This window comes from Lepidochelys kempii, chromosome 25, assembly GCF_965140265.1.
Source record: "Lepidochelys kempii isolate rLepKem1 chromosome 25, rLepKem1.hap2, whole genome shotgun sequence".
Lineage (NCBI taxonomy): Eukaryota > Metazoa > Chordata > Testudines > Cheloniidae > Lepidochelys > Lepidochelys kempii.
Window position 1 is genome coordinate 14,914,231 of NC_133280.1, and position 14,526 is coordinate 14,928,756.

A 14,526-nucleotide genomic window follows, 5' to 3' on the forward strand; every position below is an offset into this window, starting at 1 on the left:
TACAGAGGGAGCCCTAGAGGGCCTGCACTGAGAACTAAAGAGGGAGGTACCTCTGACCCCAGCACTGAAAGGGATGAATGGAAAAAGGAAGACAGCTGGTGGGGAAGAGTCAAGAGGATGGTGTTTGATGGGGGAAGCTAAAATAGGAATGCAGAAAGGGGTGGAAGTGGGGGGTGGTGGTGGCGGGGACAGGTGGGGGGGTTGCAGGTGATGAACAGGAAAGGACCCTCAGTGTGGGGGGCTGGGAGCATGTGTTGATCGTGTCCGGGAAGAAGCTGCGGGGGGAAGGAAGTCTGCTCCCTGGGGAAGCTCTGAACAATGCTGCGAAGATGCAGCTTGGTCGCTGGAGGGGGCCAGGCCGAAACCGCGGCTAACGCTTCCTGCAACGTGCATGGGGTGGCCAACGGTCCAGCAGCGCGTGCACTGGTCCCAGCGGTCCGACGCAGCAGCTGCCGGAAGGAGAGATGGTGGCTTGCTCACCGGGGCTGCCATGCAGGCCAGGACAGAACAGCGGCTCAGGGCTTCCCTGGGATCACACAGGGACGCCTTGTTTTAATCACAGTTGAACTAGAGCGGATAACTGGCCCTTCAAAGAGGTGAGATTTGACACACATGCAGCCTTGGCGAGGGCTGGGGGTGTGTGTGTGATCTAACCATCTACTAACATGTCAAGGGCATAAACCTCAATCAGTGTCATGGGGGGGGACTGGCCCTTTAAGGGGATTTGCAGCCCCACTTGTAACTAATTAGCTGCCTCCCAGCTGATGCTGCAAGGTCCGAAGATACAAGCAGCATGTTTCTCTCCTCCAAAGATACAACAGCTGCCAGGGAGGAACCTGCGTGAAGAACAGTTGCTGGGTGTAGCTGTATTTCTCCCCAAGCACCATGGGGGAGGGAAGCCCCTAGCCCGCCGGGGTTGCTAGTGGGACAGGACTCCCAGGGCTGCTGCCTGTTCTGTCCACGCTGGGCGTGATGGTAAGTGCAGCAGGGAGTTGTTTTCGAGCCCTACAAGGCTGGTATGAACAGCAAGGTGGGCGGGGGCTCTGGTTAGAGCAGCTAACAGAGTTTCACCCAGGGAGGTAGGGAATTGTTGAGCAGTCTCCCCCCCAACCTGCTTCCACCAGAGCTGGATGCAGTGTGATCAGCATGCTGTGCCCTGACCTGAACTCTCCCTAAGCCACTGCAAGATGCATGGTCACTGGCTGGGGCGTGGGCCGGGGGAAGAGGGCTGCTCCAGCAGGGCAGACTTTATGGCCTCCCTTTCGAAGGCGGCATGGTTCATCCTCGCCCCATCTGAGGAACAGGCAGCATCCCCGAGAGCATTTCACTGGGCAAGCCCCAGTTCCCAGCACAACCCCCACCCCGCGGCTATCGCATTCAGGCAGAGCTGCTTTAGGCAACGTTTACTACACACACAGAGGGGGCAGAGGGAGGTGGCTTGCAGTCTTGTTTGCAGCAGAAATGCAGCTACCTGGACAATTCAGTGTCTCGCTGTGTGTGGGATGCTTCTCCTTTACGCCTGGCCTGGAGAGTAAATAGCTCCTCATCAGGGATTTCCTCCCAGCCCGGCTTCTAAAGCTCCCTCCACGCCGGCTCGGCCAGATCTGCTGCAGGAGCGTCAGCCCTTGGAAAGAGACAGCGCGTCTGGCCACCTTGTTCCCATGCAGCATCCGGAGAGCTGACCGAGAGAGCAAAGCCCTGGTTCCTTCAGCCAGGGAGCACGAGCCAGCGTCACTCCGGTTTCTTGGTCTGAAACAGCTTGAGGATGTGGTTCTCAATAACCTGTTGAACTAACGGGCACAAAGAGAAGAGACACCAGTAAAGTTTCAAACAGGCACGGCTGGAGTGCGGCCAGCTTATATGGCAGCAACCACTGGGGTTCGGTTTCCAGTATCCCCTTGGAAGTTGGCAATTTAGACTTGTTTCTGTTTGGCTGACCACTTACAGCACCCAACCCCTCCCTGGCTTGGCCCCTGTGAGCAGCTGGGTGTGAGCTGTGTCCTGTTAACGCCCTCTCTAGAGAATCTGATTTTCTGGGCCAAATTCAGCAAGCAGCAAAGTGGGACGAGCCTGTGTCCGTGCAGATTAGGGAACGCCCCGGGTGGCACTCAGCACTGAGGAACCGCACTGGAGCGGAGCAGGGTTCAGTTCCAACCCCCACATTCTAGACAGTCCGAAGGGCAGGACACTTGCCTTTCTTGTGTCCCAATGCCACAGCCAGATCCATGGGGGTGTAGCCAGAGTCTGCTTCCGTTGTCAGATCAGCACCGCGAGCTGAAAGCAGACAGGAGCACGTGCTCAGGGGTTGATCCCTCTCTACACAGACAACTCAACTAACTCTAGTGGGCAACGGGCTCTAGGGCCGGCCTGGATGCTTTGATCTGCCCCGGATGGGGCTGGGTGACCACTCCGGGGAAACAGCAGGACCATTGTATATGCTCGGAGTTTAGATGCCAGAGCTGAATGACTTGGCAAGTGACACCCAGGCTTTGCCTATCTTGGCCATTCCATGCAGAGACCCAGGACAAGGAGCAAGCAATGGAAAGCTGCTGCAGCTTTGGATCTCAGGAGCTCTGGCTTTGGCCCATCTGTCATGTGTTACTATTTGTCCAGGGATCCACATCACCTTCTGATATCCAAATAACTCCATGCCTCTCCCCACGTCAGCTGCCCCAGGTTAGCACTTCCAGGCAGAGTTAGCAGTGAACAGTTACTTAAAAACCAGCATGTGAAAGTCTGTCTCATTACCTAGTAAAGCCTCGACACACTTCACATGGTTGCCACGCACAGCATACAGCAACGGGGTGCCTCCGTTCTGCAGGGAGACAGGAGAAGGCAGCCCTGAGCGCGCGCCCCGAATTTCACCTGGACGCCAAACACTCAGATACCTTCAGAACTCGAAGTTTCACAGGGTGTCATGCGGCAGCAGCTGTGGGGTGGGCTCAGCTGGCCAGCCAGCTCCCACCACCCACCCGCCATACCAGCGCCCCGAGCAAGTCGCACCAGAAGAACTGTGTAAACGAAGCACTCGATTCTGCTGCTCTTCAGGCTGAGCGGGGAGCTCTGTCTGAGGGGGTGAGATCTCAGAGGCATACCAGGCCTGCCCTTGGGCCACGTCTCTTGGTTGTGACTCGCTGGGCTGGCTGGAGCTTTGGTTTTGATTTTTCAAGGCTCTGCATTCTCTGGAGCTTTAGGTGGATTAGAAGTTTACTTTAAAAGTCATTTTATTTCTAAATGCTTTGGCTTGTAGTTTGTAAAACCTCCCCAGAGAATGAGCAATTTGCCTGTCTGAAGAGGCCACTTTAAAGTCTCCCTAAGTTCCCCAGGACGGGCAGTTCATGTCTTTAAAGAACTCTCTCCACCAGACAAATGATTTTGGCTGGTCCCTGCAGGGGGCATTCAAGACACTACTGTCCTGTGTGGAATCTTAACTGAAAACAGACCAACAGGCTTGATAGGGGCCAATGAATTTCTCCCCAGCTTGGCAATGGTGTTTCCTTTTAAAATTAATTTCTTTAACCTCAGTCATAAGCAGTATATAGATTTTTTTTAAAGCCAACCTTTAGCAACAGCAAAAGCCCAGGATGGCTGTTACAGAGAGTGATATTGGCAATAAGCAACAGTGCATTTACCCAGTCATATATATTGATATCTACGTCTCTTTCCAGCAGCATGATCACGATGTCAGTGTATCCTCCGGTGCTGGCCAGCGACAAAGCGCTCTCCCGCTCCTTTGCCAGTACATGGGGGTCAGCGCCCTAGGAACAGGACAAGGGGTAAACCAGCAATGCAGAAGAAAGCAGGTCACACACAAGGGCACTGGGATGGTCAACACTCTGTTTGCTCACGGTTTCCACTGCGTGATGTGCCACTTCGCCAGCACGCGCATGCCCAGGCTTATCCGCTCACCTGGGCGGCTCCAATTCACAGGTGTGTTGTCTGAACTCTGAGATCAGACTGAACCGTCTGGGCATTGCTTCCCAGCATGCCGGATTCTTTTCTGTAGGGCAGAAACGACGAGGGCTTCCCATCCCACTTAAAGAAACTGGATATTGGAAAAGCCCCACGCAGCTACCGAGACCTTCTCCCTATAGTATAGGTCATTCGTAGATTCATAAATTCCAAGGCCCGAAGGACCACCATGATCACCTAGTCTGAGCTCCTGGACAGCATGGGTCAGAGAACGTCTCCAAAATAATTCCGAGAGCAGATCGTTTAGAAAAACACCCAATCTTGACTGAAAACATGTCCGTACCAGAGAACCCATCACGACCTCAGTAAGTTGTTCCAATGGTTAATTACCCTCCCTGTCAAAAATGCATGCCTGATTTCCAGTCTGAATTTGTCTAGCTTCTACTTCCAGCCACTGGATGGTGTTTGACCTTTCTCTGCTCCATTAAAGAGCCCATTATGAAATACAATAAAAGCGGTGTTATCCAGCCCTGTACCAACCGGAAAGCTCTATAAACCGGCATTTCTAATCTCCATAGAAAGTCTGGTTTATAGTCCCGGTTGGAGTGGAGCCGCCAGGCTCCCTGCCTGGCTCCACATGACGCCCTGGAAACAGCGACATGTCCCTGCTGCTCCTAGGCAGAGGAACGGCCATGAGGGGTTTGGAGTGCAGGAGGACGCGCGGGGTTAGGGTGTTGGATCCGGGGTGCGCTTAGCTTGGGCAGCTCCCCGCAAGCAGTGATGTGTCCCGGCTGCCGCTAGGCGGAGGTGTGGCAGGCGGCTCTGCCCCAAGTGCTGGCTCAGCAGCTCCCATTGGCCAGGAACTGCGGCCAATGGGAGCTGCGGGGGTGGCGCCTGTGGGTGGAGGCAGCATGCAGACCTGCCTGCCGCACCTCTGCCTAGGAGCAGCCGGGACAGGTCGCCGCTTGCAGGGAGCCGCCCAAGGTGAGCGCCCCGCGGATCCAGCACCCTGAGACCCCTCCTATGCCCCAACCCCCTACCCCAAGCCCCATCCCTCACCCAAATTCCCACCCCCTCCCATGCCCCAACCCACTGCCCCACACCCAAACTCCCTCCCTCTTAGTTAACTGGGACTTTTCACTTATCAGCACCGCCCATTCCCCCAACATGCTGAATAAAACAGCTTTTACTGTATTTGTTTCCGGGGTAGATACTTAGACTGTGATCAAGTCACTTCTTAACCTTCTTTTTGTTAAAATAAATACATTGAGCTCCTGGAGTCTGTCACTATCAGGCAGGTTTTCTAATCCTTTAACCATTCTTGTGGCTCTTCTCTGAACCCTCTCCAATTTATCAACCAACTTCTGGGGTGGCAGTTTCCCCCTGGATTAAACACCCCATGCAGCAAGGAATTTTGCTTTATCCAAAAGCTAACAATAAACCCTCCACTGCTTCAGGAACGTAACTGACAAATTTCTAAATGCCCCAATCACATGGGGGTGCAGCCCAAGGACAATGCAGCACGGAGTTTATTAAACATAAAAATAATGGTGGATTATGCAGCCCAGTGATAAGGCGGATCTCAAATTACCAATATGCAGATCTTTAATTACAAACAGCTATTGCGAGTCACAAGATAAGGCTCTTTACGCTCCTGACTTAGCCCACAGACGGCCTGAGCAGAACTCTCAGATAACAGAGGTTACGTTAACCTGGCAAAATTGTTTTTCTATCCGTTTTGTTCCCCTGGAAAAAAATCAGCTGATAAATCCATCAGTAAAAACCACCCTTCTGTGAAGACCTGAGAGGGAGATGGCATGGCCGTCTGCCTGGCTGGCCGTCTGTCTGTCTGAATTGCCCTGGGGTCGGCAGAGGCTTTTCAGCTACAATGATCTTGCTGTCAGATTGATACCATAACTAGCGCAACGGGAAGAGATGTTGTGGGGGTGGGGGGGAGAGATGGGTGCTCAAAGTGTAGGAGCAAGTTTTGTTACCAGCTTTCCAGGGTTAAGTACAACAGAGGTGGCCCCTTCCACCCAGAGCGGGTGGGGGAGAGCAAGGGAAAGCACTTTGCTTTGTTCCATCAAAACATGGCTGACTATGCCCAGTGGTTGCCAGGCGCATCTACACGCTGTGCTTTGTGGCCAGGAGAGATCAGTGCAGGGCACTCAATTTTGGGAGAAATCCAGAGGGGCATCTTTGCCCAACCACCGGCCAATACAACCCCCCAGGCTGGCGCTGGGCTCTTACCCGGTCTAGCAGATGACGGACTGTTTCAATCTCCCCGAAGGCAGAGGCCCAGATCAGAGGAGTGAAGCCTCTCTCATCAGGTTTGTTCACCAAGTTCTCCCCTGAACAGACAAGAACACAGAGCCTTGTACATATGTACCATCCACCATTTGCTCCCGTGGTTACAAGAACTCGGCCTTCCAGAGGGCTTTGCAGTCATAAGAATATTCCTCTCCACCCCCTGGATGTGGTTCAGTAGCATTAGATGCATTTCGCACATGGGGAAACTGAGGCACGGACCAGCAGAGTGACTTGCTCAAGGTCACAGAGCAGGAGAAGAGGTCAGAGGGGTTCCTGGCTGCCACTCCTATGCTCAGGCCACATGTCACCTGTCCCCCACTGCTCCCCGGGGAGCATTTGTGTCCTTAAAAAAATTCAGTGCTTCCAAAGAGAGAGGCGTTTCCCAGTTCGATCATGTACCACTCTGTCTATTGCTCTCTTGGGCCTGGAACACTGGCTCAGAGCCTGGCCCCAGGAAGGAAGAGAACAACAAGGCTCCAGGAGGGATATGGGGGAAGGAAAACAAATTGAGAAGCAAGAAGATAATGAAGGGAAAATACAAAATGAATTTTAGAGAAGAATTGGTGCTACAAAGTATGGGAGCACTACCTGATCCCTGGGGAAGAAGGGGTTAATCTCAGCCTCCCCTTAGCCTGCCTCTGTGCAAGGCTATCTACTGGCTACTTGGAAGATGGGTCGTTATCAGTGGGGGAGAAGAATACTACCCCGCTGATGCTCCAACCAGAGGAGTCCGGGGTTCTGTGAACTGGGCTTGGCTTCCAGTTAGAACGAGCCTCCCTTGAGGAAAACCTGTGATGGCACCTGGGGTTTGTTCCTGCTAAATTCTCACACCAGGTATTCAGTGCAATAAACGCAAAGGGAGGGCTGGAGCTGGGGAGAGGCTCTGACCTTGCAGCTCCCGCTGTGGCCTCCTTTGGCAGTCTGACCATTTGCCATGTCTCTAGCCTCTCACTCAGAGTCAAACTTCACAAGGCAGCTCCCTTGTGATTGATGTGCTATAGCGTGTCTCACGCTTCACTACTCCAGGAGAGGCCTCTTGAAGCAATGGGGGAGAGCCAGCCAGGTACGTGCTTAGGACTCTGTGCAGCCATTAAAGTTCTACATCAAAAACTTAAATTGTCCCTAAAAACCAGGATAAAGTGGGGGAAGGAGACTGAGAGACAGACTTGCAGTTCGATGCACACACCTTTTCTGAGATACTCTTTCAGCTGACTGAGTTCACCCTGAGCCGCCAACTGGTGGATGGACAAAGCTAGCGTTGGAAAGGAAACAAAATCTTAGAATTACATGTTCCCCTGACTGCTTAGTATTTGCTGTCTGGAGATACAGGTAAGTACGTGGTACAGCCTATGCAAGATCATAGCTGTCCTAAGCAGGATGTTGCATTATGGCTTCACATTCTGTGCTCTGGTGGGAGTGCGAGGTAGAATCAACTGAGCCAAAATGGATGAATTAGGAGTTGGGGTTTTTTTTCTCCTCACTAATCCTGCTCAGAAAACTTGCTCTCACTGAAACAGGGGATCTTATAATAAACATTATTGGGATAAAGATCACATCTTTAAAAACAACAACAAAAACCCCTTTACTTATTAATAGCTCTACTCCCGGCCATCACAACAAAAATAATTCTGAGATCCCATTGTAGGGCCACGTGCTGCAGATGCCAATGCCCCCATGTGTAACTTCCCACTGAGTCACTGCAACTATTCATGCATATTAGTTACACACGTGTCTAAATGTCTGCAGGACTGAGGCCTGGCCTTTTACCACCAGTGCTGCTGCTTGGCATCAATTTGCACAATTTGCCCCAAACTGATTGTCTTTAGCTAGTTTTGCATTCACGTCCCTCTGTACTAGCTCTACCCTGCAATGGCTGGGGTGCAGAAACCGCAGGGATGTTCACCTCTGAACAAAAACAATCATGGATTTTTGTTTTTTAGTTTCATACAAACATTTCTATGTTGACGTTTCAGTTTTATAAACATGTTGTTTTTAAAAATTTATCTGTTCAACCTAATCTTTAACTAGCGGAGTGGCCCATTAATAAGAGGCAAATACAAACAACACAAATACAATAAAATATCAGACCCGATCTTGTCTGAAAGATTTACAACGATGTTCACAGCTACTGGGGAGCTATAAAAACATGGGGAAATGGCTCTTTTTTCCTACCATCACTTACCAGGCTAGTTGTTTTAAAACTACCTTGCTAATTGTTAACTAGTGCAGGCGAGGAGCGCTGACATATAATTAAAACAAATGGGACACAGTAAAAATGCTCTGGGAACAATTTCACTGTAAGAAGGAAATGCAAGGACAGTGTTCTGCTGGATGCCCTGATTAATACCCCATTGTGGAAACACTGGTAGTTCCCCATGTGACTTGCAGGAGAACAAGGAGGAAGAGTGGACATCTACTGGTATCTTAGCCGCCAAAGCTTCTCTCTCCTCTGCCCTGGCTGAAAAACTCAAAGCTCCCCCACAGGGCTGAGGGGACAGCCTAGCGCGGTGTTTCTCAGTGACCGGTCTTTGGACCGGTGCCGGTCCCCGAGATCTCCCTGACACAGTTTAGGAAGGCAGCAAGCTGGTCCCTGGTATCAAAAAAGGTTGAGAGACACTGGCCTTAGCACACAAGCGTCTTTCCCGTTGGAAGCGGCACCTCTGAGTGTGTGATCTTGCAGCCCTGGAATACTCACTGTCGAGGGTTGCTGGGAGGGCAGAAATCTCGTTGCCTCTCTGTCTGTTTGTCAGGGTGGTCGAGTGCTTCAGCGATGTACCTGCCTCATTTAAAAAAAAAAAAAAGAGTTGAAGTGGTGACATGTTGCAGAGCAGAACTGGGGTTAGCTCCACCTGGGGGAGATTTCACCAACAAGGGGCAGATAGCACAAAAATCTATCCCGCAGGATTCTGGGATGGTCACTGTGAGGCCTACTCAGCGTGAAGCGAGGGAAGCAGCTACAAGCGTGACGGAGGACTCTGTGTTCGGAATATCGCAGGGTCAATCGTCCGTGGGGCTCGCGGTTTGTTATCACCCAGGAAGTTCTCAGCCATTCTGACTTTACAGAAGACACTGGGGGCAGCATGGGTGTTCAGCCACAGTAAAGCATGTGTCCATGCCAAAGCAGGAGTCCTAGACCATTGTGATATCAGAGGTAACCATATTGTGAGGCAGCCACCTAGCCTGAGAGATGGACGCAGGTGTTGAGGGGGCAGGGAGGCACAAGGAGTCCAAGGGGGAAGACTAGACTGGCTAGACGAGGAGACTGGACTGGGGGGGGGGGAGGGCGAAGAGGGGACAAGCTGGACGGGACAGAGGCAGAAGGCTTTGTGTCCATTACAGCACATTCCCCTCTAGACCATGGAAGTTCCCTGGCTCTCAATGTTCCTTTGCTGTTAGCAAACAGCTGTGATTCCCAGGGTATTTTTTCCACAGGCCCCCGGCCTTATTTACTGCATAGGCTGGATGTACTTGGGTTGTGCAGAGGAGGCTGTTGTCTGCAAGGCCCCTGTCTCATTTGTTGCAGAAGCTGGCAAGTGGGCAGTGAAGGAGGCAGGGGACTGCAGGAAGAGCGTGCAGGGTCTCATGGTTCAGGCGGTTGAATGCAGCCCTGGAGAACTGGATTCTACCACCACCTCTGCCACAGAGTTCCCGTGTGATGCTGGATAAGTCACTTACATCAGACTTTACACAGGTGGCCACTGATTGTGCCCGCCTCGTTTCCTGGGAGCCCACTCTGAGCCCCTGGGGTCTGTCACACCGAAGAGCGGAACCCTCACAGCTCCAATTGAAGTCAATGGGTGCAGTTCTTTGAATGTCTGAAATGTTCTTTAATGCTAAGGACTCTGAAAAATCAGCCCTAGCCATTTCAGTTTGGGCACCCACAATTATTGGATCTTATTCTCTCTCTGCTTCAGTTCCCCGCCTGTAATACGGTAACAACAAACCCCTCAGCTCACAGGGGTGTTATGAAGCCCAATTCATTAAGGTTTGTAAAACACTCCAATACCATAGTGAACAGAACTGCAGGTAATATTGCAGAAAAGCCCATGAGGAAATTATTATTCTGTATTCAGAGCAGGGTTAGAAATAGTGTGCAGTAAATAAGGCCTGGGGCCACACACCGAACAGCGAGAAGAAAGCAGAATATTGAATAGCTGCTCATTTGCTTAGCAACAGCTATCCTGAGCACTGCATGAGGCAGGGTTTCTATGTTAAAATAGCATGTGACCATGTAATTAAATACTGTGTCATAATGCACATGCACACAGCAGGCACTTCCTAACTTCTGAAAGCTTGAATTTCTAACCTGAATGTTTATTTACCATATTTTAATGCAATTTCCTAAGGTCTTTAAAAAAGGAAAACTTGGAAAAATAAACATACCACCCAAAAAAATCCATGATCTTTGGATTCACAGCATTGTCCTCTACTCTGTGAGCTAATGGAGTAACTGGCAGCACTAGAAAGCTATTATCTTCTATGTGGCCCTGCCCCTAGAGGGGGACAAGACACACCTTTTGTTAGTGGGATTCACAGTTATTTGCTGAACACCAAAGAAATGCCAAGACTACGGAGTCTTGGATCACTGCCTTTCACAGCAGACGTTGTGCCTCTGAGTTTGAGATCTTGAAGACCTGCAATACTCACTGTCGAGGGTTGCTGGGAGGGCAGAGACCTCGTTGCCTCTCTGTCTGTTTGTCAGGGTGGTCGAGTGCTTCAGGGAAACACCTGCTTTGTTTAAAAAAAAAAAAAAAAAGTTAAACACTGGTTGAGAATGGGAGGGAGAGTTTTCTTGTTGAAGAACAGAATCTGGGCTAGTGATGTTTCCCAAAAAGGGACTGATAGTATATAACATAATGCAATGACCAAGATTACACAGCACCCATTTTCCAAGCACTACACGTTTACTAGCTAGCCCTTAGGGAATAAATACATCTTCCTCCCTGTTTTACAGAGAGGAACCAGACTGGAGTTTAAGGCCCAAATCTTCAAAAGTAGCTGTTGGCTTTTGGGTGCCCAGCTTGAGATACTGGGGCCTGTGTTTTCCATCAGTGCCACTCCCTTAGAAGTCAATGAAGGCTGCACCGGTAAATGCCAGGCCTGAGGGGTCTCAAACAAAAACCCACAAACTGTGACATTCACAAATCCATGACCACTTTTGCTACCTTTGACCTGAGTGACTTGGTCAAGGCTGCACAGAGCTACGATTAGAATTCAGGAGCTTCGAGTTCCCAGTCCTATGTTCACTCCTCTAATAACATAACCCAGATGTCCTGACCCCCACGCTCCTGCTCCAACCACGGTAGACTTTGCTGCTGCTTCTCACTTGTACCTTTGTGGAACAGCTGTCCCAGAGGCGGAGGGTCCTTTGGGTGTTATTTGTGCACTGCTTGTACGAAGGCACCACTTACTATCAATTTGTTCCTCTGTTATTTGAATTCTAGAAGTGGGTTTAGTTCACAGCTGCTGGCCAGAGTCCCCCTGGGGTGGGCTTTATAAGCCCAGGAAGTATGTAAAGGGATGGGTTAATAAAGTGGCATAGAGATTTCCAGACAAAATTCTTCCTTCACTCCCTCTTCTTCTCTCCTAAGAACACAGTGAGGGATTTTCCTCCGCTGCTGGGTTTATCTCCCACTCATGGTGCCCAGTGACTACCAGCTTCTGGATTCATTCCTCCCAGCCAATTCCCACCCTACCAACCCCAAGGAACTAACCAGTTTGTGCAGCAAGGCCTTGGTCAAGATCTGGATTGGAATCATCCTGAGTGCCTGGATACAAATGTAGATGCACTGTCGCTGAGCTGTTCTCATCCCCACCAGCAGCCTTGTCCAGATCTCTTGGTGGGATATCTTCCATCGTTATGTTCCTTCAGGCACTTAGCAGTGCTTCTGCTGCTTACAGAGCCCTCCACAGAGGGGTTGGTGACGGTTTTTTCGCCTTCCCCGGATACAGCTGCTGTTACTTTCCAGTCCTTAATATTTCCTTATGTAACAGACAAAATATCTTTTACAGAGATGGACGTAGGCCTATGTATGCACACTCCTACCAGGGAATGGGCTTCCGAAGAGCTTGACCAGAGTGAAACTCCCCGTGTAACTAATAACTTATTAAAGCAGGAGCCCAGCTGGAGATTGCAGGGTATGTGCTGCAAATACAGTTAAAAGTGGATCTGTTCTGCAGAGCCTGTCTGTGGGCATAATCCGGAGCCAATTGAAATCAAGAGGAGTTCTGGCACTGGGTTAAAGGGGATTAGGATTGGGAAAAATCAGAGATTTGTGCCCGCACACTCGCTGGTGCACTTCTCCAGGCCAAATCACTTGCTCTCAGCGCTGAGTCTTGAGCAAGTCAGTGTAGTTCAGAAACTCGGGAGTTCATTTGTGAAGTCCTATTATGCCAATTACTAACTACACGTAGTGGTAGCTGTGTGGCTCCCAGGATATTAGAGAGATAAGGTGGGGGAGACCATATCTTATCTTATAGTTGGTCCAATTAAAGATATGACCTCACCCACCCTGGCTCTCTAGTTACTCTCCGAGATACTTATATGGCACCCATTACTACAGTATGTGAGCACCTCACCATCTTTAAATGCAGTTTGTCCCCCCTCCCCCTTCTGTAAAGGCATGCAATTCATCCCATTATACAGATGGGAAAACTGAGGCACAGAGAAGCCAAGTGACTTGCCCAATGCCATGCAGGAAGTCTTTGACAGAACTAGGAATTGAACCTGGGGCTCCCAAGTCCCAGGAGTCAGTACCCAAAAATTGGACTCTCAGGATTTCCAGCTCCAACCATCAGACTCACTTTGGCCTCTTGCACGGAAGAGTTTACATTAACGTCCCCAGGCCCCTGTAGAAATGCTTCTAGGTCAACACAAGAAATCGCCAAGGGAAGGAAAAACCTTCCAGTGGCAACAGTTGAGTTTAACGGCACTTAACTAGCAAAGCGCCCAAGTTGTGCAAAGCCTGGACCCCAATCCTAACCCCTCCCCTGGGCCAGCCCCAGGCTGCATCTTAGGTCCACATCAGGCGTGCAGAGGACACTAGTCAGCGAGTCCCAGCCCCTTGGGGAGGCGACTCCCAGCCCAGATTGGCTCAGTGCTTGCTGGCTGGGGCCATGGGGAGCTGCTGGCTCCAGACCCTCCATTGCAGTAACTTGCAAAGCCTGGCCACGCAGCCAATCCATCTGCCAGAGGGCAAGGACTCCGCTAATGGGTATGGTCCCCTTGGGCATGTGGGCACCTGTTGGCACCTCCCACTGCAAGGGGGAAGGCAGGGCCTAGCGGGGCTGAAGGCAGCATGGGCATCGCCCCCTTCCTGCCCCCAAGCCACAACCTGGCGAGCTGCACCAACTTCTCTCTTTGCATCCGCTCCCCACGCCCCCCAGCGACCCTTCCCCGCCTGCTGCACTGTCTACCCGCTTCTCGCGCCCAGACCGAGCCCCGCGCTGCCCCCGCGGCTGGAGGGCACCCACCGCCTCCTTGCACCCGGCCGGGCCAGCGCAGCTCCCCCGGGCCCCCCTCTTTCCCCTTCCTCACTCCGAACTGAAAGTAACTTTTGTTGTCCCACAATGCACCTGAGCCCCGCGGCGGCGGCTGCTGGTGCAGAGCCGGAGCCCGCCTGGCCCTTTAAGAGTTCCGGTGGGGCTGCAATGGGGAGAGCAGCTCTGAGTGGGGCGCGTGCATTGCCAAACCGGGGTGCGGGGGAGAAGGCTGCTCTGCACCGGCTTGGCACCCCTATCAGCTGACCCGGTGTGGGAAGGGCTTCGCACGCAGCCTGGCTTTAAAGGGACAGTCCCTCTCTTTCGGACCTTGCCATGCAGCCCCGTAGCAAGGGGTGACAGCGGGGTTGCCATCCGGCTGGAGATGCACAGATGTCAAGGGTGTGTGTGTGTGTGTGTGTGGTGTTTATACTGACAGTAGCCAGACTCGCTTTCCCCGTTCTTGCAGGATAGGTCTGTGGACTCCCTGGGGGTGGAAATAGTACTAAATCTGGACTGATGATGGGCCCTTATTAATGCTTGAACTGGTGCGGTCTGTGCAAACTGCCCGGAGAGCTCAAACCAGATTGATACAAACCCAGAATTTAGCTTTGAAACCCTCGCTCTCTGGGCTCCCTGGATCCACTAAAATCTGTCACCTGGATTATTGCTGTTTGTAACACACTCTTGCCCGGAGGTGCCAGTTGTTGGTTCCCATTGCGGCAGGTGCTGGAGGAAGCCAGGCCTTCAGCTAGCATGGGAGGGCGGCATGGGCAGGAGACAGGGCGGGTGTGGTTCTAGTTTAGATGCCAAGGTGCCTGGATT

At 51.6% G+C, this 14,526-nt stretch overlaps 1 protein-coding gene across 5 annotated transcripts; it reads right to left on the bottom strand.

The window, feature by feature from the left end:
* Nucleotides 1–826: 826 nt before the first annotated feature.
* Nucleotides 827–13,977, bottom strand: RFXANK (regulatory factor X associated ankyrin containing protein). 5 transcript variants are annotated; one of them, XM_073324030.1, is made up of 11 exons: nucleotides 13,798–13,977; nucleotides 12,980–13,071; nucleotides 11,937–12,204; nucleotides 10,870–10,953; nucleotides 8,918–8,998; nucleotides 7,409–7,474; nucleotides 6,163–6,263; nucleotides 3,633–3,758; nucleotides 2,749–2,815; nucleotides 2,194–2,274; nucleotides 827–1,790 (listed from the first exon to the last, which is right to left on the bottom strand). In XM_073324030.1, exons 3-11 carry the CDS (start codon nucleotides 12,076–12,078, stop codon nucleotides 1,732–1,734), a joined length of 807 nt encoding a protein of 268 aa, XP_073180131.1. In that variant the 5' UTR covers nucleotides 12,079–12,204; nucleotides 12,980–13,071; nucleotides 13,798–13,977; the 3' UTR covers nucleotides 827–1,731. The 5 variants fall into 5 exon arrangements, with proteins under 5 accessions (XP_073180131.1, XP_073180134.1, XP_073180130.1 ...); XM_073324033.1 differs by lacking the exon at nucleotides 12,980–13,071 and having other exon boundaries at nucleotides 10,870–10,950; XM_073324029.1 differs by lacking the exon at nucleotides 12,980–13,071.
* Between the last annotated feature and the right edge of the window lie 549 nt (nucleotides 13,978–14,526).